The sequence below is a fragment of the Dermacentor albipictus genome, chromosome 1, assembly GCF_038994185.2.
Source record: "Dermacentor albipictus isolate Rhodes 1998 colony chromosome 1, USDA_Dalb.pri_finalv2, whole genome shotgun sequence".
Classification (NCBI taxonomy): domain Eukaryota; kingdom Metazoa; phylum Arthropoda; class Arachnida; order Ixodida; family Ixodidae; genus Dermacentor; species Dermacentor albipictus.
Window position 1 is genome coordinate 268,700,583 of NC_091821.1, and position 27,888 is coordinate 268,728,470.

General features: G+C 44.9%; 1 protein-coding gene across 2 annotated transcripts; it reads left to right on the forward strand.

Moving 5' to 3' along the window:
• Positions 1-27,668, forward strand: BI-1 (Bax Inhibitor-1). Of its 2 annotated transcripts, none has more exons than XM_065449231.1 (8): positions 1-184; positions 4,545-4,653; positions 5,718-5,838; positions 8,020-8,166; positions 21,503-21,582; positions 21,806-21,906; positions 26,332-26,401; positions 27,525-27,668. In XM_065449231.1, exons 1-8 carry the CDS (start codon positions 132-134, stop codon positions 27,585-27,587), a joined length of 744 nt encoding a protein of 247 aa, XP_065305303.1. In that variant the 5' UTR covers positions 1-131; the 3' UTR covers positions 27,588-27,668. The 2 variants fall into 2 exon arrangements, with proteins under 2 accessions (XP_065305303.1, XP_065305310.1); XM_065449238.2 differs by lacking the exon at positions 27,525-27,668 and adding an exon at positions 26,780-27,493 and having other exon boundaries at positions 4-184.
• Positions 27,669-27,888: the final 220 nt, after the last annotated feature.

Genomic DNA, 27,888 nt, shown 5'->3' on the forward strand with positions numbered 1-27,888 from the left:
AGCCGCACTGCGGTGGCAGCACCGTCGCTCAACATCCTCGACCGCTGCGAATAGGCTGAGGGCCGACTGGGCTGACGTGTTGTTTAGTTTTCTGTCTTTGAGTCGTGCGAGCCGTGCTGCGACTGGAGAAAATGGAGGCGACTTTCAACATGAACGCATTCGTCAACTCTTTCAACAACAGACTGTAAGTGTGCAAGCTCTGATTTCGCGAATATGTAAGGGCCACGCTTACGATATGTTGCGAGCACCGCAGACGTATGAGGTGTCGGTTATGAAGTCCAGTACTTTTTTCCCGTAGCGGCTTGTTTATCAGCGACATTGTTTTTCCGCTGGGCGTTTGTCCGTTTATTGTAGTGATGTTTGTCGCGCGATGGTAGGTTGTGCGCCATTTCGACTCTCTACTTGAGAGTAGGTCGTGCTTGGGATTCGAGCGGCCATTTTCACCCCTCATAAACGTTGGGTTACACCACCTAACCGCAATTATAGCCCTTGTCAGCAGTTCTAAAGATCACATCTGTATCTAGCTGTTCCGGCCTTGCAGCTCATTGTACCTCTTATCTTAGGGCGTTTTCTTTTGTTTAATTTGCCTGTGGATAGTTCTGATCATCAAGTAGGTAGTTCGCGAGCGAATTCGCAAGCATCCTACGTTGGTCTTCTGAAATGTGCTCGGCTCTTCTTCCACTGTAACTGACATTTTGATCGCCTTAAAACGGCGTAGATAAACTGTACACGCCAGCCTAGTGGGCAAACGAATAGATTCAGGAGTTAAAAACTGGTATTTCCTCTAATGGCGGCGGAAAACACGAGCTGCAAGGTTGCTGCCTGCAAGGCCCCAGACTTTCCGGGAAATGTACTTACGTTTGAAGGAAAGGCTTGTTCTCGAATTTTTGCAAAGAGGGTAGCCATGACTAAAGCGCCTAACTGTATTGGAGCTTACAACATGCCTTGTCTGTAATGGATCGGTTGTTCGAAAACGCAGGGAAAAATAACGTTTGTGGGCCATTATTAATTTTCTTGTCTGTTGCTGTTACATGCGTGATTAATAATCTTAAACTTGATTATCACGGTAAGACGGTGTCCATATTTAGTGTAGTCTGCAAGCGTCGTCAAACCGCTGCTTTTGACTTTTTTAGTGTAGGTTGGCAGCTGCAAAAACCGACATGGCCTTGTTTCTCATTGAATTGGGACGAGGTCGTGCAGCAGAAACATCAGAAATGGGCTGACGTAGATAGCCTTTCTAATTCTGGTACGTTAACTGTTATCGTCACAGCCCAGATAGTTTCTGCGCGTCAGTTCTGTGGTTTTCTCTTAATTTTTTTTCTTTAGGTTAAGGCAATACTAACGGCGCCAGTGCTGCTGCTACTTAGTGCTGTAGCCATTAAAGTCATGTGTTCCACCCTGAGCTAGTGAGCTGCTATTACTTATTTCCCGTACACTGCAAGCTTTCATGCAGGATGCATAAAATAAATCTTACATAAGTTGTTCTATGTATTTATGGTTATTTTAAATATGCCCTAATGCTGTACTATTAGTGCATTACTTGTTAAAACAGAGGGGGGAGGGGAGAATTTATTAGTCCCATTGTTGAAGGTGACATTAGACCTTGTTTTGCTTTTTAGATAGCTGTTGTAATTAAAAAATAAGTACCTCAGAAGTTATGTTCTTGCAAGCTGTGCACCTGAATCCACTGGACAAGCTTGCAGTAATATATAAATGAATGCTGTGGGATAGGGATGGCTTGCACTGACGTCATTGTGGCAGTCATGGAGACAAGCCACTAGCACAGTGAAAGGCTGCACATTGATCCAGTCTGCTTCTTTCGACCTATCTACTGCAGCACAGTGAAGATTTTGAATGGTTAAGTGATTAGATCGTGTCCTTGATTTCATGTGCAAGCAGTCTATTGATTGTCCAGTACTGGGTGGGAGTGGGGGCATGTGGCCTTCACTAATAACAGCTAATCTTGATGTCATTGCTGCCGTGTTGTAGGACCACTAGCAAAGTGAAGAGTTGTTTATCTTGAAAACTTGTGACAGACACTGACTTTGAACATCGGCTAATTGATATAGCTAATTGTCCCACATGAGGACTCAACAAGAATGCCACGAATCGTTGAAGCATAGATATTGAACACAATGACTTCTTTTTATCCCTGCTCAGCCAAAGAGTCAAGGTGCGAGTTTAGGCATGAAGACATGAACATTGTGACTAATATGCTACTTCAAATTTAGGGGGATGACTGTAATCTGTTCACTGTAGTGGCCTTAAAAGTGCCAAACCCTATTGAGTTTTATCCTGACTGCAGAGTATATTTGGCCATGAGGTCAATTGGTGAACCCAGCAGTCACTATCATTTGCTCTGTGCACATTTGCATAAGCCCAAGCAATCCTGACAACCAACCCAAGCAGATTGGGTCAGCCATTTACAAGTCTTGCCTCATACGAATATCATGACAACTGCTATCAAGTGTTTGCTACAATGCCGAGCTTGAAAACTTCTCTGCAAGAATCCAAAATTTTAATACCACACATTCAGTATTGGGTAGACAACACCCGATCTGGATTTAACTTGTGGGCATGCGTAATGCCCGTATATAATTTTTCCTAGTGTGCCATAAACATGTAGATAAGTGTATGCATGTATTTGTCCTTTCTTCTTTCTGTGATGCAAAAGCCATCCAGATGCTAACCAGGCATGGACTGCTTCTGGGATTGCAGCCAACCCACAGATGACGATTCTGATTAATAAGTCAATGCTATACAGGATATCCGTCTGTATTTTCCAGTAGTTGAGAGAGAAGAAAAACATTGAGGTTCTATTGGGGGGCAAGGACATACCATAGTGCATCTTGCTATCAGTACCTAAGTTGTGTAAAGTTGGATCATGTGCCAGAGCGTCTGTTTATTTTATTTCGTAGTGCCGCAGAATTTTGGATGGTTGTAGTATTACACTACAGTGCTTGTTCTGGTTTTAAGATTTGCACGCTGCATGAGGATATAGGGTATTTTTCCGTGCTGATAAGGGTCAGATTTTGCTCTACATACTATCGAAAAAATAGGGCACATGGTAGCTCCTACAGAAGATAAACGGTCACAAAACCCCGGTAGCACATTTTAAAGCGCACACATACATTTACAATATAAGAAGTTCCATTCACAATATTAAGGCTGTCGAATTTACATGAAGGGAGATACGTGAGACTAATGCAGCAATCATGCTCATGGCAAAGTGAACATATATCTTGTAAATCAGCAGCCTTTATTTGGTTTGAACATGTGATGGAATTGTGTGACAGATTTTGAAAATTTATCGGTATGTATTTAAATTTTATTTTTTCATCTCACACAGACAATGTGCTCACTGTATTGCATTGTTCGAATCAGTCAGATCGTTATTGTTTGCCATCTACGTCTAGGAAATGCAGCTTCATTATCTGCATAATTTGATGCTGCAAGTATCTTCCTAGCCTAACTTGCCAGAATTATTGTTGGTCCATCAATCTCTGTTGCAGCTCGTTTTATTGTCCATACAATGCAGGGCATTCAGGATCAGCGCCAGCTTTTATTAGCCTGCATAAGAAGCGTATTGTGTTGTGTAGCCAAGTCTCATTCGCATGTGCTCCATGCGAAAAGTTATATGCAATGTGAGCTTGCTTCTTTTTTATTTATTTATTTAATGTACTGCTTGATCTGTATCTAGGTTCTTGTTGACACACACCTGCTGCAGCTGGCCTTTTTAGCACAGCACATAATCTTGATTATTACATTGTTCCATCTTGGCAATTTTCTCAGACTGCTTGTATGGACTGCATCCTGCACCAGGATTACCACCTGGCTGGTTTTCCCCTACAACAAAACTTTTTTTTTTTTCCTCACAGTGCTGGCTGCTGCGTTGGTCCCCACACTGACGAGCCATTTTCTGGTTCACTGAAAATAGACATGAGCTGCATTCCAAGCGTTCTGTCAGGCATTCATACACAGCAGACAAATGAATTGTTGCCAAGCTAATGCATTCCTAATTTCTCAAGCTTTCCAGAATTCCTTTAAGCATATACACATGTCGCTGCCAAGGCTTATTGTTTGATAAAGGATTGTTTGCAGTCTAGTAATTAATGTACATTGTGAAGGAAATAACTTGCAACAACAGTAGCATAAGGATTATTGAAGTGCATGAAATTTTATATGAAGCTTGTTGATAAATTAGTCGTGCAAAGTTGTACTCGACGTTTCATCACTTCATTATTATTTTGTTTGCATTTTTGCAAACAATAGTTATCACAAAAAGAAGAAACCGCCTCCTCTCATTCTCCTCCTTTTTTGGTGCCAGCTTTTTTTTTTTTTCAATTATTATTTTGTGGAAAAGGTGTCATCTCTATTGGAACAATAGCCACTGAGGTATTTGAAATGGCAGCGAGTTATTTACGCTGTGCTACAGTTGTGCTTCCTGAATCATCTACTGCGTTAATCATGTATGATGCAGCTGCTGTAAATAGTCATTTTCAAAGCTTTTGGGTAATTGTGTGCAACCTTGTTGCCATATATAGGGAGAAGCCAGTACGTGACCACCTCAAGAACGTGTACAGCTGCCTGGCTATTTCTACCCTGGCAGCTGCAGCCGGTGGATATGTTCACCTGTTCACGGAATTCCTGCAGGCAAGGAACTTGCTAATTTGTGTTCCTGTGTAGACAAAAATCCTTGTTCTATTTAAGCACATTATTACTATAGCGCTTCAAAGCATATAGAGATGTTTAACAGAAAGCATGGGGATGGAGAAACCTGTTTTTCTCGGCATCCGCTGCACCGTATCTGATAAGGCTTGTTGTATTTAAAAGCAAAAGTTCAAATCTGGCAACAGTAGGAATTAGATTTTTTATTTAGGCTGTCGATTAAAAGAAATTGAACATTGCAAAATTGCACAAAAGAACTAAAGTAACAAGTTTTGAATGTTAACCCAGTAATAAATATTGATATCACAATTCCATAAATTTTACCCATCAAGAGATATGAAGCGGACAGAATTGGTGTGTTGTGCACCATTCTCAAGCATACCACTGATATGCGCGTAGGAACTTTGCAAAACCATTTTCAGTGTTAACAATTACACAAAAACTCGCGTTTTACCACTTTAAGTGCTCCAACAGATGCAGTTAACCGTGATATGCTTTTGGTGCATTTATGCATTTGTTAAGATGCTGCAATTTCTTTAGCACTTGCTGATTTGTGGCAATTTTTATGAGGTTCTAAATCAGTGTTGCTTCCGAGAGTTGCTGGGATTAAACCTTCTCTCAAATAAAACAAATTTAATTTGAATCGATCCAGCTGTTGTTTTTTGGGAGTATTTCTCAATTTTACGCGTATTTGAATTGGGAAATCGCAGTTGACCCTTAGCTAATGCTTCCTCTTAATACCATGTTTCTTGCCAAGGAAGTATCTTATATGGTGAAAACGTTAAAGTAGGACGTCATTAGCAGGTAGCCAGAAGTGTGCATGACAAGTGTGCTGGCCAAGCACTTAATGTATTTCACTCACTGTGAATATCGTGAGTGTTGTTCAAGTGAGTTGATTCATATGAATCAGCAGGGCCAGAGCCCTCCCTCCTCCTCCTTTCCCTTTGAATTTTCTGGGAGGGGGCACATTCCCCCAGTGCGCACTGTTCAAGGAAGTCGGGGAAGACTAACTGCATTCAGTGAGAACCAAGGTCTACTTCTATTTCCAGGGCAACTTCCTGACGACCTTGCTGTCCCTTGGCCTCCTGGTGGCTCTCTTTGCAGTCCCAGACAATGGCAAGAACCAGCATGTGCGTCTGGCCATCCTCGTTGGCTTTGCCTTCACCACAGGTATGAAGGGCTACATGTTAGAAATTGAAGCAGCATCTTCAGCTAATCATTTTCAACTACTCTTGAGTGCTCTGAAATTTCCCATGTTTGTCTGGTTGAAATAAAGCACTCTCAATATGGTCAGCTGGTTCCGTCCAAGCAATCATTTCAGTTTGAGAATATGGTCAGCTGCAAGATCTGGCCGTGCTGTGACATCTGCCAACAGCTTACACAGTGGCCATTGTGATAGTGTAACATGGTAGTAGTGTCCAGATTGCCTGCTTTCATCAGAATTTGCCCTTCTGCTTACTCTCTGTTGGGACGGAAATAAATGAATGTTCAAATAAAGCTTCACTTAGTCTTATTTTATGCAGTGGACAAAATATCGGGAACATATTGTCATTAGTGAGATCAGCTGTTGGTTTTGAACTTATTAGGCCTACAAGATCTGCGAAAGTGATTTGGTTTCTACCTATTAGGTGGCACCACAGCACTTAGCATTGGCCATGCATTGGCAATGTAGAGCGCCTTAAAAGCGTAATTTTGTGCAAGTTCACTTCTATGCTCCAGGGTAGTGTGCAATGATGGTATGCTTAAAGGTTGTTATTATAGCGTGTCTATTACAGTTTCGCGGAGAGGCAGCATGTGCTTATTATGGTGTTGTGTATGACAACGTTAAGACAATCTAATTGTGTTGCACTTCTCTGTGTGCTGAGCGTTGGCCTTTTTGTGAAATTTGAAATATAAATGATGGTACTGTAGTCACACTAATCGCGTAAATTGTGCAAATCTTTGTTCCTGACGCTGTCATGTCTGAAGCATGTTTGACTGAGGAAACTGAGTGTCTGAGGATCCGGCTGTTCTAAAGCAGAAGACTAGTGTGAATAGCCGAAGGTAACAAAGGAGTCATCTGTGATAGCTGCTTATAGGCATAGAAATGTGGTATTAACTTGGCTTAAAAGCCTGTGCAGCTGGCTAACACAAATGTCACACCTCGTAACATACCTATGAGTGTTGACTAAAAATGCACTTTGAAGATAGCAAGTCTGTGTTGTGTGCCTTGAGAACTGCTACCAGCACATACCAGGGTGCAGGTGTGCACAGAAGCAGGAGGCAGCACGCTAATCTGAGGCCTGCCTTAGAACTAGTTTTGTTTCTTTTGCTGCCTCTTCTTTGGGCACCCACTTCATTAGTTCAGTGCCTATGTGCGCAGCTGGGGACACAGTCGCGGGTTCTATCTCGGCCGCAGCGTCTGCATTTCAATGTGGGTGAGATGTAAGAATTCTCATGCAATTAGGTTTAATTGCACTTCAAAGAATCCCCGGTGGTCAAAATTAATCTGGAGCCTCCCACTAAGGTGTGCCTCATTATCGGATCATGCTTTTCTGTGCATTGTCTCCCCTTGTGTCCTCTTTACATGGCTCTTGTAACATATGGAATGCAAAGAAACTCAGGTGAAGCAGAAGAGGACATGTATTGCAGAGCAAGAGGTGGCCAATGCTCTCACACTGCTTAAGTAGGCTTAAGCATGCGCAGCTTTTCGTTAGTGTAAATGAAATTGTATTTGCAGCCTCTTTGATATCTGCTCTCATACCACTGTCAAAGAATAAGTTTGCAGGCATTAAATTTGCCAAGTGAAAGGACATGGGATGCCATGGTATGAAGTGTTGCTTACAGTGAAAGTGGTTCTCGAGACCAATTACTTGTGGATTTCACAAGATTTGTAAAAATTCCAAACATACATTGCGAGAAAAAAAAAATCACTTGCTTAGAGCACGCCGTGCTGGCAGAGAGCGGGTATGTTCTGCTGCCGAGCATGATGTAGTGGATTTGAGTCCCAGCCACAGTGGCCACATTCTGCTGGGGGCATAATGGAAGAATCATTGCATGCAAAGCTTTGAGTGCACAGTACATGAACACTCCTACATTCTCTTCACTTGGGACTTCAGGAACATGTTGAGATGAGCATCAGTATAACCCGCTATAATTGTTTCTCAATGTTAGCGCAATTAGAATGTTATGTTGACTATTGGGTTAAAAGATAACCAGTAAAGCGAAGCTGATGCATAGAAATTTCATTAATGGCTTAATGAAAATATATTTCTTGTTGTAATATAAGCTTTTGTATTCCTGAACACTTTCTGTATGCACAGCCAGAAGAACATCTCTCACACGGAGGCTTTTTTCACCTCCTTTTTAAAGGTTTGGGCATGGGCCCCCTTCTGGATATCGTGGTGTCTGTCGACCCATCTATCATCTCCACTGCATTTCTGGCTACATGTGCAGTCTTCACTTGCTTCTCTCTGAGTGCTTTGTACACTGACCATTGCCGTTGGATCTACATTGGCGGTAAGTGATCATTGGATCTTGTATTGGTGTTAAAAAAGTAGTGACATGATATTTTCGACTTCTCATTTGTTTTTTATTGAGTGAAGCTACAGGCTTTCTTACCCCCTCCCCCCCCCCAAAAAAAAAATGTGGCAAGCATCAGAGTGCCATAAATGCCTTACTAATAGTTTTTACAAACCAGTTTTGGAGGTCCATACATCATGACATGATATGCTACACGACGTTGGCAAATTTAGCTGTCATGTCATGGTAATGATGATGAAGCCAGCTTTGGCATTTCGAGACGGACTTCGGTATCGAATTGACCTTCAAGTGTTTCCCACCAACCTTAATGTAATGCGTGCCAAGTGTCATCCTTTGACTTGCAAGATGTGTGTGGTAGCGTTTGTACAACATTTAAAATATGTATTCTTTGTGGTGGCTCCTGAATTTTGCACAAGTAGTAGTCATTGTGTCGCACTTTCTGCATTTCCTCCAGCTGCTATTTGACCCTTTTCACAAGAGGTTTTTCTTGTGAACAGGCAATTTTTTAGATTTTCTCCAATGATATACTAGTACCACTTCATTTATAGTAAGGTATTGAATGGCAGGTTATCACCCACTGACTACAAAAATTTTACTGAGACCACCTCTGACTATACCTTGGTCATTCCATATCACATGTACCTGGTGTTTTGTCAGCCATCTCTGATTGTGGTATTTTCACCTCACTGTGGGAAGTTAAACCTCGAGAGGTTTGTTTCTAAAAATTTGTTCATGCCTTTTCTAAAACACATTTTCTAAACCGCCTTGTATATTGTATATTATGTTGCATGCAAGACACCTAAAGCGCAAGAACCATTCACTTACAATGCAGTTTGATCAATAATACTTAGGTGAAATGCCCAGTAAATGGACGTGTGAAACAAGCTGCATTAATACTGTCATATAGTAGTGACAGTGAAAACGGCAGCAAAACTGTGAATGACGAAACTAGTCTTATTGGGCAGACCTGTTCCCTCTAAAACGGGCTACACTCAAACGATAGTAGTGAACACAGTCGGCAATTGTCGAAATCTGGTCAGTGGGTCAAGCGCATCAGCTCTGGAACCTTTGATTACTCTGGAACCTTTGGTGGCCCATGTATAAAAATACATGGGCCATCAAAGGTTCCAGAGTAATCGCTGGTGCCCGCATGTCCTCCAGAAAGTACTATACAATTTGCATCGCGCATACGTGCAATTAGATTACACAAGGTTCAGTGACAACAGACAGCAGATAAAACCATTGATAACATTCGAGAAACGTCTGATACATGTGGGCACCTCCTGCGTTGTGCGATAACATTTGTTAGACGGTGAAACGAGATCACCCGATAAGCAAGTACATGTGTCATGTGTCAATAAATACCCCCCTCTTAAAAAGCATCGTCTCGATGCTACAAACACTAAAGCAAAAACAAAACCACACATAATAAAGAAAATAACAATAACAAAGAAACTAAGTCCCTAAGTTCGTCAGCAGGTGCAGAAAGGCTTAAGGCACACCGCGTGGACGGCTTTAGGTCATGTGCAGCACCACTGTAATTGCAAAATGCAGTCTGGCATGACATCATAGTCCAGTGCGCCAATGCATCGGATTATCTTGTATAGTCCAAAATAGTGGCGTAACAGTTTCTCGCCAAGTCCTCATCAGTGTATTGGAATCCAGACCCAAACGCAATGTCCCGTCATCGAATACTGTAGTGTTGGCTGTCTGTCCATACATAATGTTAATGTTTGGACTGTCTGTCCAAACATAAAATTGTAACTACGTTGTAGCTCCCGTTGGTACAGTAAAACCTCGTTAAACCGTACCCGCTTAAACAGTAGTTTCGGTTTAAAAGTAGTAAAGTCAATTCCCCGACTCGGCGGCCATTGAACATAATGTATTTTGTGTCCGCATAAACCGTACCAGCTTATTGCGTACGCATCGGTTAAAACGTAGCGTTTCCACTTTTCGTCGCGCAAACACGGCGGTGCGTCGTCTCCATCGGGCGGCCCGGCAGAACAACAAGCCTCAGAGATCGGTACAACGGCCTCCAAGCGCCCTGTGCGTTTGCACGTGAAGCCGCATCAACATCAACATCATTTCGACGCCGCATGGACGCCGTGCCGGAGAGCGTTGTGGCGTCGTGCAAGCGAGGACTCGCGTCATGCCGAAGCTAGGATAAAAAAGACGCCGGGTGCTCAGCATAGAAGAAAAGGTAGACATCGTCCGTGCTACCGAACGTGACACGAAGAAGTCGGCGCTGGCCCGCGATATGGATCTGCTGTTGACTACAGTGTGTGGCATTTGGAATGCGAAGTTGCTCGGCAGCGCTGCTGCGACCGCGAAGAGATGTCGGCTACGAGGTTCGACTTTTCACCATCGTTGCCGCCGTTGTTGCCGAAGTGTCAACTAGCGACAGTGATGAGGACGACACGGAAAGCGACAGCACTGGCTATTCAGGCCCGACAGTGGCAGAAGCTGCGCGTTACGTCAGCCTCATGAATGCGATCGTCGCAAGGAGAACAGGGGCGCGATAACGTAACTATTCCAAACGGAAAGTTCTCCGAACTCCGGCACCCGGCAATGATAAAGGCGCCCCGGGACTTATGCAGCACTACTGCGCGCGTGCACGGAGAATACGCAACGCCAACGAGGAATCTGCCGTGCGAGTGTTTGCCGAGAGGAGGAGGGCTGGCTGAGAAGCTGGCACGCAGCTTCAGTAAGTTTGAGGCCGCTGTCGTCGTGCTAGGCCGCCGCGATATCAAACGAAAATAACAATTACGTCCCGCGAAGTGAATAAATACTGCATGTTTTTCCCCTTTCCTCGCACTCTCTCTGAGTTCCGTTTTCGACAGATAAGTGGGCGATCTCATGCTATTTCGCTTAAACAGTACTACCGTTTAGTACGTACTTTTTCCGAGCTCCGGCCGACTACGGTTTAACGAGGTTTCACTGTATCACTTTTTTTGGCGGGGCCATGTTTTGGTTTCGATTGTAAGTCGACCCCCCCAACTTCAGACTTTCAAATTTAAAAAAGGGGTCGACTTACAATCGTGTAAATACGGTACTCGGCAAGGCTTCTGAGCTTCGGGTCCGCTCGCTGCTGCTCGGCAAAGTCGTCTGCACTTATTGTACCTAAAAAGGCGTGCTCGTCTTGGGTCGGCGGGTCCACGGGAGCGTGAGACAGGCAGTCGGCATCCGTGTTTTCGTACGGACTTGTAGATTGAAGTGATGTCATATACTTGCAGTCTAAGGCTCCACTGTGCCAGGTGTCCTGAAGGGTCCTTTAATTTCACTAGCCAACACAATGCATGATGGTCACTGACGACTTTGAACGGCCTGCCTTATTGGTAAGGGCGTAATTTTGCTGTAGCACAAGTGATGGCGAGGCATTCCTTTTCGGTCGTAGAATTGCCTTCCACTTTTGATAGTGACCAGCTAGCATAAGCTATCACCTGTTCAAGTCAGTCTTTCCTCTGGGCTAGGATGGCGCCTAGGCTACTAGTGTCTGTGTGGATTTCTGTACTGGCGTTCTCGTCGAAGTGCGCAAGTAGCGGTGGCGACTGCATGCATCATTTGAGTTCTTGAAATGCATCAGCCTTTGGCATTTCCCACTTGAACTCGACATCACATTTAGTTAGATGTGTCAGTGGCTCAGTGATGTCTGAAAAGTCCTTGACAGTCGCTGCAGTAGGCACTGTTAACCCTTTCAGGGTTAATGACGTAAATGTACGGCGCCGCGAGCAAGTCCAAAATGGTTGATGCCGTATATTTACGGTGCCATCTGCATGTTTAAAAAGCGCGCCAATTTCCAAATTTTTTTTCTTTCCTGGTATGTGCTGCCGTTATGTGGGAATACAGGGGACTTTTTTCTCGCGCCTCCCTCTCTCGGTTTTCGCTGCATGGTTTGTTTTAGAGCCAGTTTGCTGCGGCGTGTCTACATACTATCGCTCGCACATGGGGGCGCGGGTGGGCGGCGGCTTGGGTTTTGTTCCGCAGACGATTTTGGCTTCTTGCGCTAGCAAAACTGATAGCTATCTCGTTACTAATCGCTCAAAGGGCGGCTGCCTGATTCTCGCTCGTTTAGCGCTCACATGGGTGAGCATAGGAAGGATGCCGCCGTGCATGCGTTTCCTCTTCTCCTTTAGGGGGGGGGGGTTTCGCAATATGTGATTGCCTCTGATTGGCAATAAGATGGAGATTAGCAGATGTTTCACACGTTTTGCTTTTTTGACGGGCACACAACCACATAGTTTTCTTGGGTGCGCTTGCTTACGCAGTTCGATTAGGCTATGGACGTCAATATTAGTGTCGGAGCAGGAACATTTGAGGCTTGCGAAATATTCTCGTGTGTGCATATTCTAAGGCTTGGAACTACAGGGTCTGTTCTGAAAGTAGTAGGACTGGTTTTTTCCTGGGCGAACGGGCGGATGAGAGGCAGTCTGCGCGCGCAGGATCGGTGAAGGGGGATATTGGGAACGCTGGCAAAAATCTGCAGTCGGCTCTCGGCCGTTGAAGAGAGCAGGTCGCTTGTACTGTGAGCCCCTGTCGAAACTCCTCGTCACTGAGAATCATGGAGCGTTTACTAGATCAGCGATACGCGATCAAATTTTGTGTAAAGCTTGGTGAAATGGGCAAAGAGACTCACGACATGATTAAGGAGGCCTATGGTGATGACGCCATGGGTAGATTAGGTGTTTTTGAGTGGCACAAGCTGTTCCAAGAAGGTAGGGAAAGAGTGGAAGACGACTGCTCCGGACGCCCTTCGACCAGCAACAGCAACAAAAATGTGTGGCGAGTGAAAAAGTTACTGAACAGTGATCGTAGGAGGAGTATCTGAATGATTGCTGATGACTTGAGCATTCCTCAAACCCAAGTTTTTGAGATTTTGACTGAAAACTTCGCCATGAGGAAAGTGTGCGCGAAGTTCGTGCCGCGAGTGTTGTCAGAGCAAAAGGCCAACCGGAAAGCGATCTGCCAGGATCTTCATCGTATGAATGAGGACCCCGACTTTTTGGACAATGTAGTGTGACCGGTGACGAGACATGGGTGTTTGATTACGACCCGGAGAGCAAGCGGCAGAGCTCGGAACGGCACACCCCTTCTTCCCCAAGAAAGCACGAATGAGCAAATCCAAGCAAAAGTCCATGCTCATTTGCTTTTTTGATCGACATGGAGTCATCCACAAAGAGTTCGTACCACCCGGACATACAGTTAATGCAGTTTTTTACGTGGTTTTAAGTGGCAGTTTTTACGTCCGCCCAGCAATCGCCAACGAACGGCAGCTACACCATGACAATGTGCCGAGCCACGCAGCGTTCCGCGTAGTGGAGTATCTTGCCCAGCACAAGGTGGCAACACTGCCTCAGCCTCCCTACAGCCCTGACTTGGCCTCGCCAGACTTTTTTCTCCCTGAGAATAAAATCGATGTTCAAGGGGAAGCATCACGGATCGGTAGAGGCGGTTCAACAGGCCGTGACAAGGGAGCTAAACAGCATTCCGGTCCAGGTGTTCGTGGAGGCGTACGAAAACTGGAAGACTCGTTGGCAGCAGTGTGTACATGCGGAAGGGTGCTACATTAAAAAATTGTTTGTGCTATTCTCATGAATAAAATTTAACAAAAAATTAGTCCTACTAATTTAAGAACTGACCCCCTTTTTTTATTGTTGTTCTTTATGAATAAAAAGTACATATCCAACGCAATATATTTTTTTTCTCACTTTACTGTCACCCTAAAAAATTACAGTAAATTTTTTTTGAAATAGGTCCCTCAGAAGAATTGGCATCTGCAATAAAAGAGATTGACACTGGGCTGTCGCATATGGCGAAAAAAATCTACCCTGAAAGGGTTAAAAATTGGTGGTTACTTTACCATCAACCTGAAACTGAGGGGATAACAGGGAAGGTTCGGCTGCTCACTGGCGATAAGGTCCATGCCTTATCGACCGTAGATCAGAGGCATGAGACGGGAGGCCATGTAAAAACAAACTCGGTTTCATTTAATCATGCCAGTGACGTGATAAAACAAGAATAGGCAAACTAATAGCAGACAGTGCAAAGCTTCGCGGAAGGCGTGCAGGTCACACACAACAAAAAGTCTGACTCAACACACGACGCAAAGCCCACCACATGGAAATTTACAACTCCCGAAATATTAATACCCGACAGAAATGAAACGAAAAACTGCGCTCGTGGTGTGTTGCGTGTTTCTTTTGCTTGCCCTCATCTTTTTGCGCAGTTTAAACCTCCATAGAAAAATGAACACTCGATTAATAAGAGTCCGGCGGAAAGTTTTGAGATCAGGTTGGAACATGGGGCTTATCCGTGGCAACCTCGTCTTTTGTCATGCTCTGGTGTCCCACATGACCAACCGGTCCGGTGAGCTCGGGGACAATGGAGAGCTTCCCTCCCCACCGCCATAAGCAACAGTGTGGCGGCAATGGCGGCCATGTCAAGAGGGACTGGCACATGCACTTTGTGACGGGCAAACATGCCAAGGAATCTATGCGCTCACTGCCTTCTTGTTGATAGGCGGCTGGAACTTTGTGATGGCAGCTGTCTTCTGCGGGTCAGACTCCAGATTGGCTGATGGCGTGGCGCAGGAACAGAAGCTCATCATAAGCAGAGCAGCACTTTTCGGGCTTGAGAGTGAGCCCTGATGGCTTCATGGCCTGTAGTACTGTTGCAAGCTGTCTAATGTGATCGTCGAAATTTCCGGTGAAGACGGTGACGTCATCCAAGTAAACAAGACGAGTCTGACACTTCAGTCCTGTTAACACCGTGTCCATCACACGCTGGAACATTGTAGGCTCTGAGCACAGTCCGAATGGCATGACCTTGGACTTGAGATCCATTGATGAGAAGCACTTAGCGTCGCAGAGCCAATCCAATGCTTCGTCTATCCGTGGGAGGGGGTATACGTCCTTGTTCAGCCAACGATAATCGACGAAGAAATGTAGGGTTCCATCCTTTTTCCTCACCAAGACAACATGAGATGCCCACGTCCTTTTCCACGACTGGATGATGTCGTTGTACAGCATTTCGTCGATTTGTTGCCTTATAGCTTCATGTTTTCACGTCGAAACTCGGTAAGGGCTCTGGCGGTGTGGTCGAGCGCACTCTTCAGTTATTATGCAGCGCTTTGCAACTGGTGTTTGTTGAATCCTCGATGACTTCGAAAAGCTGTCTTTGTATCGCTGGAGAAGACCTCTAATCTGTTGCTGCTTACTCATGGGGAGACTTGGATTTATGTCGAAGTCTGGTTCTAGAACTATGGTCATCGGGGTAGATTCGGCAAAATCCTAGATGACAAACGCATTGCCGATTTCCACAATTTCCTCGATGTGCGCGATCATAGTGCCTTCGTTGATGTGCTTGAACTCCTGCCTGAAGTTTGTCAGCATCACTTTCGCTTTCCCTCCGTGCAGTCGAGCGATCCCTTTTGCGATGCAAATTTCACGGTTGAGCAGAAGACATTGGTCGCCCTTGATGACACCTTCTGCATCTGCGGGTGTTTCGGTGCCAATGAAAATAACTATGCTGGAGCGAGCCGGGATGCTCACTTCATCTTCGAGGACACTTAGTGTGGTGACTACAACAGCTCTCCAGCAGTATCTTCTGACAGCATTATCAACTTGGACTTCAGGTCGATGATTGCGCCGTGTTGGTTCAGGAAGTCCATGCCGAGCATTGTCTCATGAGCACTGTTGGAGGATAACGAACGTCGCAAAGTAGGTCCGGTCATGAATTGTAATTCTTGCCGTGCTGATTCCCGCCAGCTTTGAGATGTCTCCAGCTGTCCGAATTTGAGAGCCGTGCCAGGCAGTCATGACTTTCTTCAACTTGGTGGCAAACAATCCACTGATCACTGAGCAGTCAGCTCTTGTGTCCACTAAGGTGGTGACTGCATGGCCGTCAAGAAGCACGTTGAGGTCGGTGCTTCTTTGTCTTGCATTGCAGTTAGATCTTGGCATCGGATCATGGCTGCATTGCGTTGACGTGTGGCTGATACGTTGCGTCGTCAGGTCTTTGGTCGGTGCATTCTTTGCTTCCAGACTTCGTGGGCATGACGGCGTGTTATTTTGTCGAGCTAGTCTTCGGCGGCGCTTGAGGATCTTCGTCAGTTCGACAGACAGCAGCCGCACCTCCATTGGTTGCTGTTTTTAGCTTTCCGGATATGGGCTGAAGAACTGGCCCTGGGCTGAGCCAGTGTATGCCTGGCGCTGCGACGACAGGTAGCGGCCTGTTGACGTGGAACAGGTCGTTATCGATGGCATTCACCTTGCTGAGGGCATGGGGCATTGATGGCAAACCCTCAGTCTCATTTCATGGTATGGGCGCCGGCAGTAGACGTGACCTGCTTCTCCGCAGTAATAGCAGGGCAGACAGTGGTTGGGAGTGCACCAAATGTCTGTCTTGCTTGGCATGCTTTGTGGGGTGATGGGTTGGCTAGCTGGCAGTGGTGGATGACGGAACTGCAGCATTACCAGGCCCTGCCGCGGGCTTGGAGGGGGAATATGATGGCGGCGTAAGTCATAGCGTCAGACAGAGGCTTTGGAGATTCCGGCTATACTTCAGGAACACCCAATGACCGCTGGATTTCATCCTGAACTATGTCGACAATCGAATTAACTTGAAACTGCAACACTGGGAACATCTTCCAGATTTCATCGCGCACAACTTGTCTGTCTCTCACCACTTGTCGGAGCAGAGGGCTTGAACTTCTGTAGTCTGGCATTGAGCGGCAATTGAATTGCCTGGTGCGCAATTCTAACATCTTCTCTATCATCGTTGATCCTGACAGAAATTCTGCTACGGTCGTGGGTGGGTTGCGCATCAGTCTGACAAAGAGTTCTTGTTTTACTCTGCGCATGATCAGATGTATATTGTTCTCCTCGGACAGTTGTGGGTAGGCGTGACTGAAAAGACGAATCACCTCTTCCGTAAATACCGCGACGTTCTCGTTACGAGAGCTGCGCTTGGGCTTGTAGTAGAAGTTCGGCCCTTTCTCCTCTGACGCTGCTTGTGAAAGTCTTCAGGAACATGCTGCAGAACAGGCGCCATGTCGTTGACGAGGGCTCTTGATTTTCAAACCAAATCCTCATGAAGTCTTCCAATGAGAAATAAACGTGACGCAACTTGTCTTCAAGATTCCACTTGTAGGCTGACACCCTCGGGAATGTCTCGAGCCAGGTCTCCGTGTCTTCTGATGAAGCTCAGCGGAAGGTAAGTGGCTCTCTGGGTTGCTGAAGCACTACCGTTGATGGCGATGCTGTTGTCATCATTGCTGCTGACTTGGTGTCGATCCTTCTGCCCTGCTTGGGTATAAGACCGTGCTCCGGGGGCAAGTTGTATTCTGTGGCTCGCTCAATGGTCCGGGGCGATGTTGGTGCTGTCTTCCAGGTTCGGGATTGAATCACAATTTTTTTTGGGGGCGTTCGGTGCATGAACGTACCCAGCACCTCCACCAGATGTCACATAGTAGTCACAGCAAAACTGAATGATGAAACTAGCGTTTTGGTAGGCAAACCTGTGCCCTTAAAGGGAAGCTGAAGAGTCTGTCGAATTCAATAAGACGCTCATATACGGATGCGGGAACCTTATAAACCATGTAGGTCAAATTTAGTTTTTTTTTTTTTTTTTTTTTTTTTTTTTTTTTTTTTCTCCCAAATAGGAGCGACGTAATCGTCGGCTGAAATTGCGCTGTAGCTTCGCCCCCCGTCGAATGCCGCGCGCTGCTGCTCACGCTGACGATGCGAGCGGAGACCGGAAACCGCGGTGTTGTGACGTCAACTTTAGTGTTTTGCTCCTTCGCAGCCTGCGCGACCGTGCCTGACCGTGCTTGTTTCTGCGTGCGTGCCGTCGTAATCTGCTTCGATCGACCCTGCATTTCTTTGTTGGTGCGTCTGTGTGTATGTAGAGTGGTGGTCAACGTGCGCAGCATCAACTGATGTGGTGGGCCGATCATGCCGTCTTTCTGTGCAGCCTACGGTTGCACGAACACCAGCGGCCGCGACGATGTTGTCTTCCATTGCTTCCCACAAGACAAGAAGCTTTTCAGGAAGTGGGAGGCTGCCGTAAAGCGAAAGAATTTCAAGCCCTCAAGAACAACACTGGTGTGCTCCAACCACTTCCGTGACGACGATTATCACCAGAATTTTCACTAGCAGGCTTTCTAAACGCAGCGCGAAAAGATCGGAGCAACGAAAACAAAGACGGCACGAGTGCGGACTGACTGATGATAACTGGTGTTGGAAGGCCTTATGAATACACGAACTCGCCCAAACCTGGATTTTGATTTACTGCGAGCTCCTTCATGTTAGCACGCTGAACGGAAGGTGCATGTTTATTTCCCGCCCTCGACGCAGGTTTCGTCGCAAAGCGCCGCGAATTTTCTATTTGCACGTGTGTTGTAAAACAGCCTGCACGCAGCTACCATAACGCAGTGCAAATGTAGAGTTTGCATGTGCTGGAAAGCCGGCGCACGCCAGGACGCTACGCTCCCCCCGTCTCTCGCGCACAGCGAGAAACCGACCGTCTCACGTAGCCGACGGAATTCGCCGCCTTTACGACTTCGGTTACGAGTAGTGAGCGGATGGCGCACAGATGAAGGTCACTACACGTACTGCATGAACCGGGAAGCTTTTCACGCGTTTGAACAGTCTTTGTAGATTGCCGACAGCTTTGGACAGCGCACAAATGCCGACGATCGCATCCCCGCGTACGTTCCACGAGGAGGCATGCAGGAACACAACACTGCAGTTGTTTGACCAGAAACGAGCTCACTAGATCGGCGAAAGATCGGCGAGGTCACTAGATCGCTTTGCAAAAAACATACTCACCAAAGAGCATTTCCAACACGAGGAGATCCCAAGACTTCGCTTTCGTTCTCGTCGAAAGCACTGCTCGCACCAGCATCGTTTGCTTCTTCGAGAGGCCGGCTCTTTGCAATCGGCTCGTACATGTAGGGAGCAACGCCGAACTCTTCAGAAAAACGCAGTCTCTCTAAATTTTCTATTACCTCCTAATTTTCCATTACGGCACCAAACTACCTGGCACCGCGCTTCATGTGGAGCGGCAGCGGTCGGTCGCTAAAGTTGACGTCACGGGTCGCCCGACCAATCACAGGCGGAAACGAGACGCGCGAGCTGGGCGTGTCCGCTGCTGCACTTTTCGTCGAAATAAAATATATTTGCGCTTTCTTTCGCTCAATTTCGATACGATATTCGAATTCGGAGGGTTGAAAACCATTATGTACACATGTTCACTCATTTTTTCTGGAAAACCTTTCAGCTTCCCTTTAAATATGGGCTACACCCAAAGAACGATAACGGCAAACGCAGTCGGTGATCATAGAAATCTGATCAGGGGGTCAAGCGCGTCGGCTTTTGTACACGAGTCATCGGAGGTTCCAGAGTAATTGCTGGTGCCCACGTGTTTTCGAGAAAGTACTGCACAATTCGCGTTGCACATAGGGGCAATCAGATTACAGAAGGTTCGTTGATAACAGAAAGCAGATAGAACCGTCGATAACATTCCACAATCTTCAGATACATGCAGACGTGTCCTGCACTGAGCGACATTTGTTAGACAGTGAAACCTGGTCACCCGATGAACAAGTATGTGTCAATATGCTTATTGGTGTACTGTGTAGTGAAGGCAAAGGAGAAAGGTTTGCCCACATTTGCGATTTGAATTGACAACAGAAATACTGTACGGTGCTCTATATGTCGCATCTTTACTTTGACCACCACATTGTATAATTAATATCGCAGTGTGAGTAAAAAATGCTATTTTTCTATCTTTGTCAAAATTGTTTTCACAATGCTTAGGTTTTATTTTCAAAGTAGCTTTCAAGCTAGTATGCTCAACTAAAAAGCTTGCAATGCAACATAATTTCTTGCAAAACAATTAACTTTGCTTCTATAAGAGTTACGATTTGGTGCATTAGTCTTTTTTTTTCATAAACAATGAATATCGCAATACTACTAATTGTAGTAGTCATGAGAAATTAGCATCTTCACATTACAGAGAATAACTTGCACAGAAGTGGGCAAGAACGATATCTTCGTAGAAATTTTTCTGCACAATGTAGTTTCACTTCTTTGTAAAAGTTCAAAGCACTGTCAGACAGTAAAAAGTCAAAATAAAATCTCAAGATAGCACTTCGAAAATTCAGGTGAAATACCATGATTTAAAAACTATTGGAGATGGTGGGCTAAATGCCTGGTACACTTCAACATGTACAATCTCTTTGTGAAGGCACATATTAGGAGTCACATGTTTCACGGCAATTTTTCTGCAACACTTCTTTGACAAAGTTGTGGAATGTATTTGGCAACAAAAGGAATCACCGTATGAATTATCGTCCAGCAAGAACTATATGAATGTGTTGTGTACTAGCAGAGTTATTGGCCATCAGATATTACATTTCAGTCCCATTCTTGGGGCTATGAAGGGGCAAGTCATGGCCCCCAGTGCTCTGCCTATTACACGTTATGATGGCGTGCTTTTTCTGATAATGAGGCTGCCACTACCAGTTTTTGTGCTAGCGACTTGCTAAACAAGGAAGGTCTTGCTTGGTTTGCGGTTCAGTTTGTATAGGTACAGTGAAGCCTCACGATAACGAAACAGGATGTAACAAAATAATGAATGTAATGGAAGTAAATGCAGTTTCCCATAAAATTGCCATAGAGATCCATGTATTTAAAGTATTGTTTTTACGTAGTAAAATTCTCCTGCCAGTGGATATAATCGGCTAGATTCACCTCCCAAACCAAAATATGCATAAAGTATATTGCTTTCCATAGGGTTTAACGCTTTGGTGTGGCAGTTCAAAATTCCTGCATTGCGTATGCTAATATGCATTGAATAGACAGTTCTTTCTCACAGCTGTGTGCAAGCAGCAGCTTAAGTTTGCCATGGCCTCCAAGATAGTGGCAGGAGACACTGTGTACCATCGTAGGTCTTGGCAGTGCCAACATACCTTTGTCTCATTGTGTAGCATTGATTGTGGTGGCTAATTAGCTATAGCGTTCCATTCAGCTGTGGAGCTCAAGGTCATGGTTTTGATTCCTGGCTGTGGCAGCCACATTTTGATAGAGTTGAAATGCAAGAGTGCTCGTGTATTTTGATTTAGGTGCACATGAAAGAAACCTTGTTGGTCAAAATTCAGAGTCATCGGCTAAAGTGTCTCCCATAGCCCTGGTATTGCTTTGGGACATTAAACTCCATTAATCAATCAAACAATAAATCAGAAGCTATACCTTTGTACAATGAGTAAAGGTGGAAATCATTTTCTTGTTTGTTTGGCTGTTTCTTGTTTCAGGAACATTGATGTCAGTCCTTTCAATCATGTCACTGTTCTCCCTGGTGAACCTGTTCATGGGCTCATTCTTCTTGTTTCAGGTATGCAGCTGCGTTTTTCTATTGTTCATTGATTCATTTCGAATATTGACAGGATTTGCTTTACTCTCACTGTGGCACTGTCTTTATACATTGCCCCTTTGTGCCATGCCTGTTGTAAGGAAGGCAAACCAAAGCAAAACGGTTCTGTAGTAACTGTTGTGCCATAATATGATTGCCCTCTGTGCAGACTCATTGTATGCTAATGGCTGTGAACTCCTTTCAGACCAACCTTTACCTTGGTGTGGCCCTCTTCTGTGGCTTTGTGCTCTATGACACCCAGCTAATCATCGAAAAGAGGAAGCGGGGTGAGCGTGACTACATTAGGTAAGTACACCAGTCTCTACCTTGCATGTGAAGTGGTACTACTGTATGGTAACGAGCCATGCTAAATTTCAAGAAAAGATAGTTCTTGCTTAATTTATCAATTAGTAGAATATTGCCATATTTACTTCATTGTAATGACTTTTTTTTCATTATTTTTGTTGCCAGATTTCTGATCTCTCATTACATTCGAATAATGGTAGCATTGACCATTTTAAAAATCCTGAATGCCATGATTCTTATTGTTACATTAGCAACCTTCTCCCCTTTGCCTTTATCCGATCCAGACATGTTGACCGAAGTCAGAACTTGTTTTTTTGTAGGAATCAATGCCATTTTCGCTGTGCTTGTGACTTTTATGTTTACGGTGCTGCAGTATCCTGTGGCTTTTCGCACTTCGACTCTGTTCATTTGTGATGTTATGGCGACATAGCATATTGGGGGTATGACACCCGCTTCAAGAGGTGAACAATTTTGATGCCCAACTCCGCGATGAAACTCTGCCATAACCCAGTGGCTCGACGTCCACGAGTCAATGATTCATGAATAGCAGGACCAGCGGGAGGCCCTCTTTAAGTGCGAGGCCAGTTGGGAGGGCTCTATGGCCCTCGTAGTGGCCTGGTACCATCCCAGTGTGAAATGGTTTTGTGGCCTTTTGAGAAGTATTCAATCTTAAACAAGCTCGAAGATGATGCGATTCTCAGGTGATCACTTTCGCGAGAGTCGGCTCTTCCCGGGACCGATCCCCTCAATGTATATGGCCAAAGTGCTCTTGGCACTGATAGCGAGCTTGGCACAGCAACAAAAACACTTGTCAGGGAGGGGACACTTCGGTACCGAGCCACTTGAAATTTCACTAAAGTAAAACTCTCCGAAAGGGATTGCCCAAGGGTAGCTGCCTCCATCTTAGACGACAAAAAGAGCACTTTTTTCGGAATTGTGATTTCTTGAGTAATGGTACCATTTCTTCTTCCATTCATCTCGCGTTACTCACAAGCTTAGAAAGTAGGCCCTCTCGTTACAATCGCGGTCACATTGCATACAAGTAAATACGGTAATGATTCGAATCTATTCGAATATAGTCTCTGACTGATCATTCAGGCTCAACGGGAACCACCAACAAGTCAGACTAATCTGGAATCTACAATACCGAAGTCGCCATAATATAAGGGACTATATTCCACAAGTTGCCAGAAGTGTGCCGTGAACGGACACTTTTGTGTATACTTCAATTTCACAAGGCATTGTGGGACTAGTGTGCAAGGTGCATTGGCATCTGAGTGACAGCATTCTTGGCACATTGCCCAGCACACTGCCTTATCGCAGTGCTAGAAGTGCTGTGGCCATTGATGTGTTTAGTGCTAGTCATCATATCGTGAAAGTGAAAGTATCCATGTAAGTGATCATTTGAGAATGCGGGCGAAGTTTGTGAACACGTCGCTGCGTGCCTTTGACCTAAACAGTAATATCTTGACCACTGTCATGCTGTGGTTATGGATAGATGAAAGTACAGTCCATATATGCATGGAATCTTCATCCCCTAGTGACTTAACACAGGTCAACTGCACTGTGATAGCTAAATGGTAGCAGTTTTCTTCACAACAGTCATTGTACTGAATTTCCCTCGCCGTCTTTGTCGGCACAGATATTGAGGGCGGAGTTGTTGCCACTTGGAACTCCTTGAAGTTGCCCAGGACGGTGTCGATATTTAAGATCTAAATGAACAAATGCTGGTTGTGCTGAACTTGCAGCAAATTGTAAATGCAGCCTTTACAATTTAGCAGCTAGCAATTTAGCAGAATGACTCGAAAAAATTATGCTCCTGCGAAGAATACACTTCATTACTGCTACTGTATTTGTTTGAGCTCTGTGCCACCAGGTGGCTGCACTGTGCTCACTCAGATCATTCGCGTTTGCGCTTCTTGTGAAATGGCACGGTCAAGTGGCCAGGCCCTGTCCTCTCGCTTGCGCTTACCCGAATACTGGACTCGCGAAACGCTATTGTGGTAGTAATCCTCCTGTGTAAAGTGGCAGCCGCAAACGCACAAATCCTGGCGCCAATCAGATACCGATAGTCCAATGCGCTGCAGCCACTCTGCTCAGACGCTGCCTTGCACAGGGACACGGTGTCGCAGCTTGACATATTGCCAGTCGCTACGTTTCCAGCCCACAATGCAACAAAGGCGATTCATGGTGATCACGAAAAGACAGACCGACACTGACCGCTCTCGTCAAGACTGAGCATGTTGTAACACAAGCAGACGACACTTGCTGTGTGCCGGAAGTGCTTAAGTGTACAGTGAAAGCTCGTTAATTCGAACTTCAATAATTCGAATTTATGGATAATTCGAACTGTACGATTTGGTCCGGCCAAGCTCCACAGAAGTCTATGTATAAAAAAGTTCGTTAATTCGAACGCGAGAAGGTTTCCTCACGGATAATTCAAACTACGCTCGCCTGGCACACGGCCTACTGCCTACACACAAGGCTGTATTGCCTCCGAAACGGAGAGAACGGCGAGAGAAGGCAAAATCGGAAAAAAAATCTAACCGACGCGGGGTCAGCCAGAAGGCAGCGGTGGCTGCCGCCTCTCCGTTCTACGTAACCTCCGAGACTTCTTGCCCGTTGCGAATCTCGGAGGCTTTGAAAATCTTGTACCGCTGCTAATGTTGTGCGGAGATGGCACGGCAAGCGCCAAAACACAGTGAATCAAGTACGTCGCGGCTGCGTTTGCAATCAAGAACCAATGAATCAGGGCCTTCGCCACCTTCACATGTTCACCGTCTTTGTCTCGGCAGTCTTCATCGGTTGTGCACCTCTGTTTTCAGCTTAGGAGGTATCGGCCGTCGCGATTCATTGTGACGGTGTTAAGCCTCGGCTAACATTCGTTTCGGTGGACATCGGTGGTGTGGCACAGTCGGACCCAGAGCTTCGACTTGAAGATGGCGTGTGCCCGCGGCACTCTCCTTCACTTTCGGTAGTTCGAACTTTTGTTAATTCGAACTGAAGCGGCTTCCCCTTGCGGTTCGAATTAACGAGCTTTTACTGTACTGAGAAATTGTTCTTGTGCATTCTCTATGGTACTTTCTCTTTATAAAAACAAATGAACTAACATTACAACTATTACGAACATAATTTGTTCATCATAAAGTTGGAAAAATTATCAATGACGCGCCCTGGGCAGCCAATCGGATAGCTCGCCCTGTTGACCTCATTAGGGCAATTTACATCAAATGGGCAGGGGCGGCTGAAAATTCAGCCGAGCAGTGTGCTGCGATCGGCAGCGATGTACATATTTCAAACCTTATAATAAATTACACGCTTTACGCAGGAGCACTTAGATGCATCAATTAATGATCATAAGGACCTACTCTAACTGGTGTTATCACTACGACTCTATGTTTGTACAGAATCGTCAATTGTTTCAGGGTCCCTTTAATGCAAGCAACATTGCCTGAGTGAATGTTCTAGGAGCACCCATATTGCTGTACATAGAAGTGGATGAGTGGACCGACCAGTGTTGACTCTATCATAGAGACAGAGCTGCACTTTGGCAAAAGGAGGTTGGCAAGCTAGGCTGGTAATCGGGAAGAGGGAAAGTGTACTGTGATATCTGCCTTGGGGCTTTTAGTCAGTGAGCACTTTTAGTCCTTATCAATTTTTTTTTTTACAAATGCGTTAATTGTAAGTGTACCTTCTGTTTTTTAAATGTATTTGCCCTTAATTATTTTGCAGATCGCAAAAGCTAGAATGATTGCCAGTTGGTTGCAGTCAGTTGAGCACTTTTTTTTTCTTACAAGAGTTTTTATGCTGAAGAAAGTGCACAGAAAGATCTGTTAACGTAATAGTAGTTCACTAAAAATGCAAGATGCCAAATAGACACGGGAAAGGCGCAATTCAAGATGATGGGCCAAACGAGAACAAGATAAGAGCGGGAGCCAACGTTTTGACAAGTGGACTTGTCTTTTTCAAGATCAAAAAAGGAGTCCACTTGTCTAAACGTCGGCTCCCGCTTTTACCTTGTTCTCGTTTGGCTCAAGATGCCAAATAGAATAACATAATCATAATGTGACACATAGTAGTTTCTCAGAGGCTTGTTCATTTAATTGATGAAAATGTGCTGGGTGTACTGTCGAGGATAAGATTCTGGACTACGCAAGTCGACTAAATTGCATTGAAGTGTTTCCTAGTGGCCCACCACTCTTGCTTTGAAACTGGCCGGTGTGTCCGTTTTTCGAGCGTGCTCATAGAGATGATCTAAAAGCACCCTTCCACCAACTTTTGTTGCCAAGTGCGATGCATCAATCACTGAGTAAACAAGAAAACTATTATTTATTAAGTGTTCAGTAGGTCTCTGCTTGACCTTCTAAACATTTGCTAGTGCTAGTGTGTACTATGTAGCAACTAAAGCCACCTTCTCTGTTGCAGACACTCTGTTGACTTGTTCCTGGACTTCATTAGCATCTTTAGACGCCTGCTCATCATTTTGACTCAGAAGGTAAGATCGCATGAATTTCATCAATTACAGTGAGTCTATTTCATCAGTAGTTTTCTGGCACATATTTAGCCAGGCAGTTATCTTTATTGAGGTTGTCAATTCGATGTCGTGAGTTGGTTTTTGTTTGTTGTACCTTGTGCAGTCTCAGAGGAATGGAACTAAGGTGAGGCAGTGCAGCTTGCAAAAAAAAAGACTGCTCAGCATTCTGCCATAGCTGTGCTTTCCAATTTCATGTGCACCTTGTTTCCTGCTTGATTTGCTACACTTCCATGCCCTGCTCACCCCTTCCCATTGTTGGCTCACGGTATTGAAAGAGCACTTGCACTGCTGCTTCCACATTCCCTTTTCCTTAACGATGGCCCCCTTTGTCCGTTCCAGGAGAGTAGCAGGCGTGAAAAGCGGAACTGATGTCTCGCCGCTTGCAGAGATGTGGTGGTCCCTTGGTTGACAAACCTACACCCCCCATTCAGTTTCCTGTAGCCAGTCAGTCCAAGTTTGCCAAGCACTTGTCAAAGTCCACTCCACTAGAATATTTGTCCTTAAAAAAAAGAGAAACCTGCAGCACGTGCACACAGCTCTGATGGAGGATGGCAACGTGAGCTGTTGTGCTGCATATTCTTGTGACCAGGACCTTGATAATTCGGCATAACTCCTGTTTTGTGTTGAATGTGAATGTTTAACTGGCATCTTATGTATGTTTCAGATGTTTAATTTTTCATTCAGGGCTATGGTTTTAATTGCTGAAAGTGTAAAGCTAACATTCTGTGTAAATCTGTAGTAGGTAATAGACATTTTATTTTTATTTTCACTGTGATGTGGAGTGCTAGAGTATTTTGCTTTTTGTATACAAGTATTGTGTACATCTTGTTCATGCATCTAACCAATGTACATTTGCAATGCCTGTCCCAAAATGTTTGTGCATTGGGGATTAGTGATGCATTGGGATTCACAGTACAACATGCACGTTTCGACAGCTTGAATTCACATGAAAAGTAAGAGCTGACAATCATACTTTGCATTAGTGGGTTGTGCTCTGCGTTTGTGGGTGTATTTTTGTGGCTCAATAAAAGTTGTCAGAGTTCTAGGTCAGCAGTACAGTGTTGGTAATCTTTCTTGCTTCCAGAAATCTGAGAACGACTCAGATGATGAAGAGAAGAAACATTCCTGTGGTCATGCTAAGTATTGAGTGGGGCACCGTTACCCTTGAACCGTTTGTCATTGGCATTCTTTCTAAAAATTCACTAAAGATGGTTCAGCCATATCAAAAGTGTTGTCTTCATTGGTTGTTTTGTGTTGCATCGATATCAGTCATTTCTCGAGATAGAGAACATGAAATTGTATGTAGTGTATGACACTTCCTTTTTGTTCTCTAAATAAGTGATTTGCACTAAATGAATTCTGCATACATCATTTTAGCATGTCTTCCCAAAGACGTGCAATTTCAGCAACAAAAAAATAAATTGATATGCACTATTTGACGTGGTGTT

Bases quoted from the DNA above. Each gene is read 5' to 3' on its own strand.
- BI-1 (XM_065449231.1), top strand. From the start codon at position 132: ATGGAGGCGACTTTCAACATGAACGCATTCGTCAACTCTTTCAACAAC. The intron at 185-4,544 runs GTAAGTGTGCAA...TGCCATATATAG, and splicing joins AACTCTTTCAACAACAGACT to GGAGAAGCCAGTACGTGACC. The intron at 21,907-26,331 runs GTAAGTACACCA...TCTCTGTTGCAG, and splicing joins GGTGAGCGTGACTACATTAG to ACACTCTGTTGACTTGTTCC.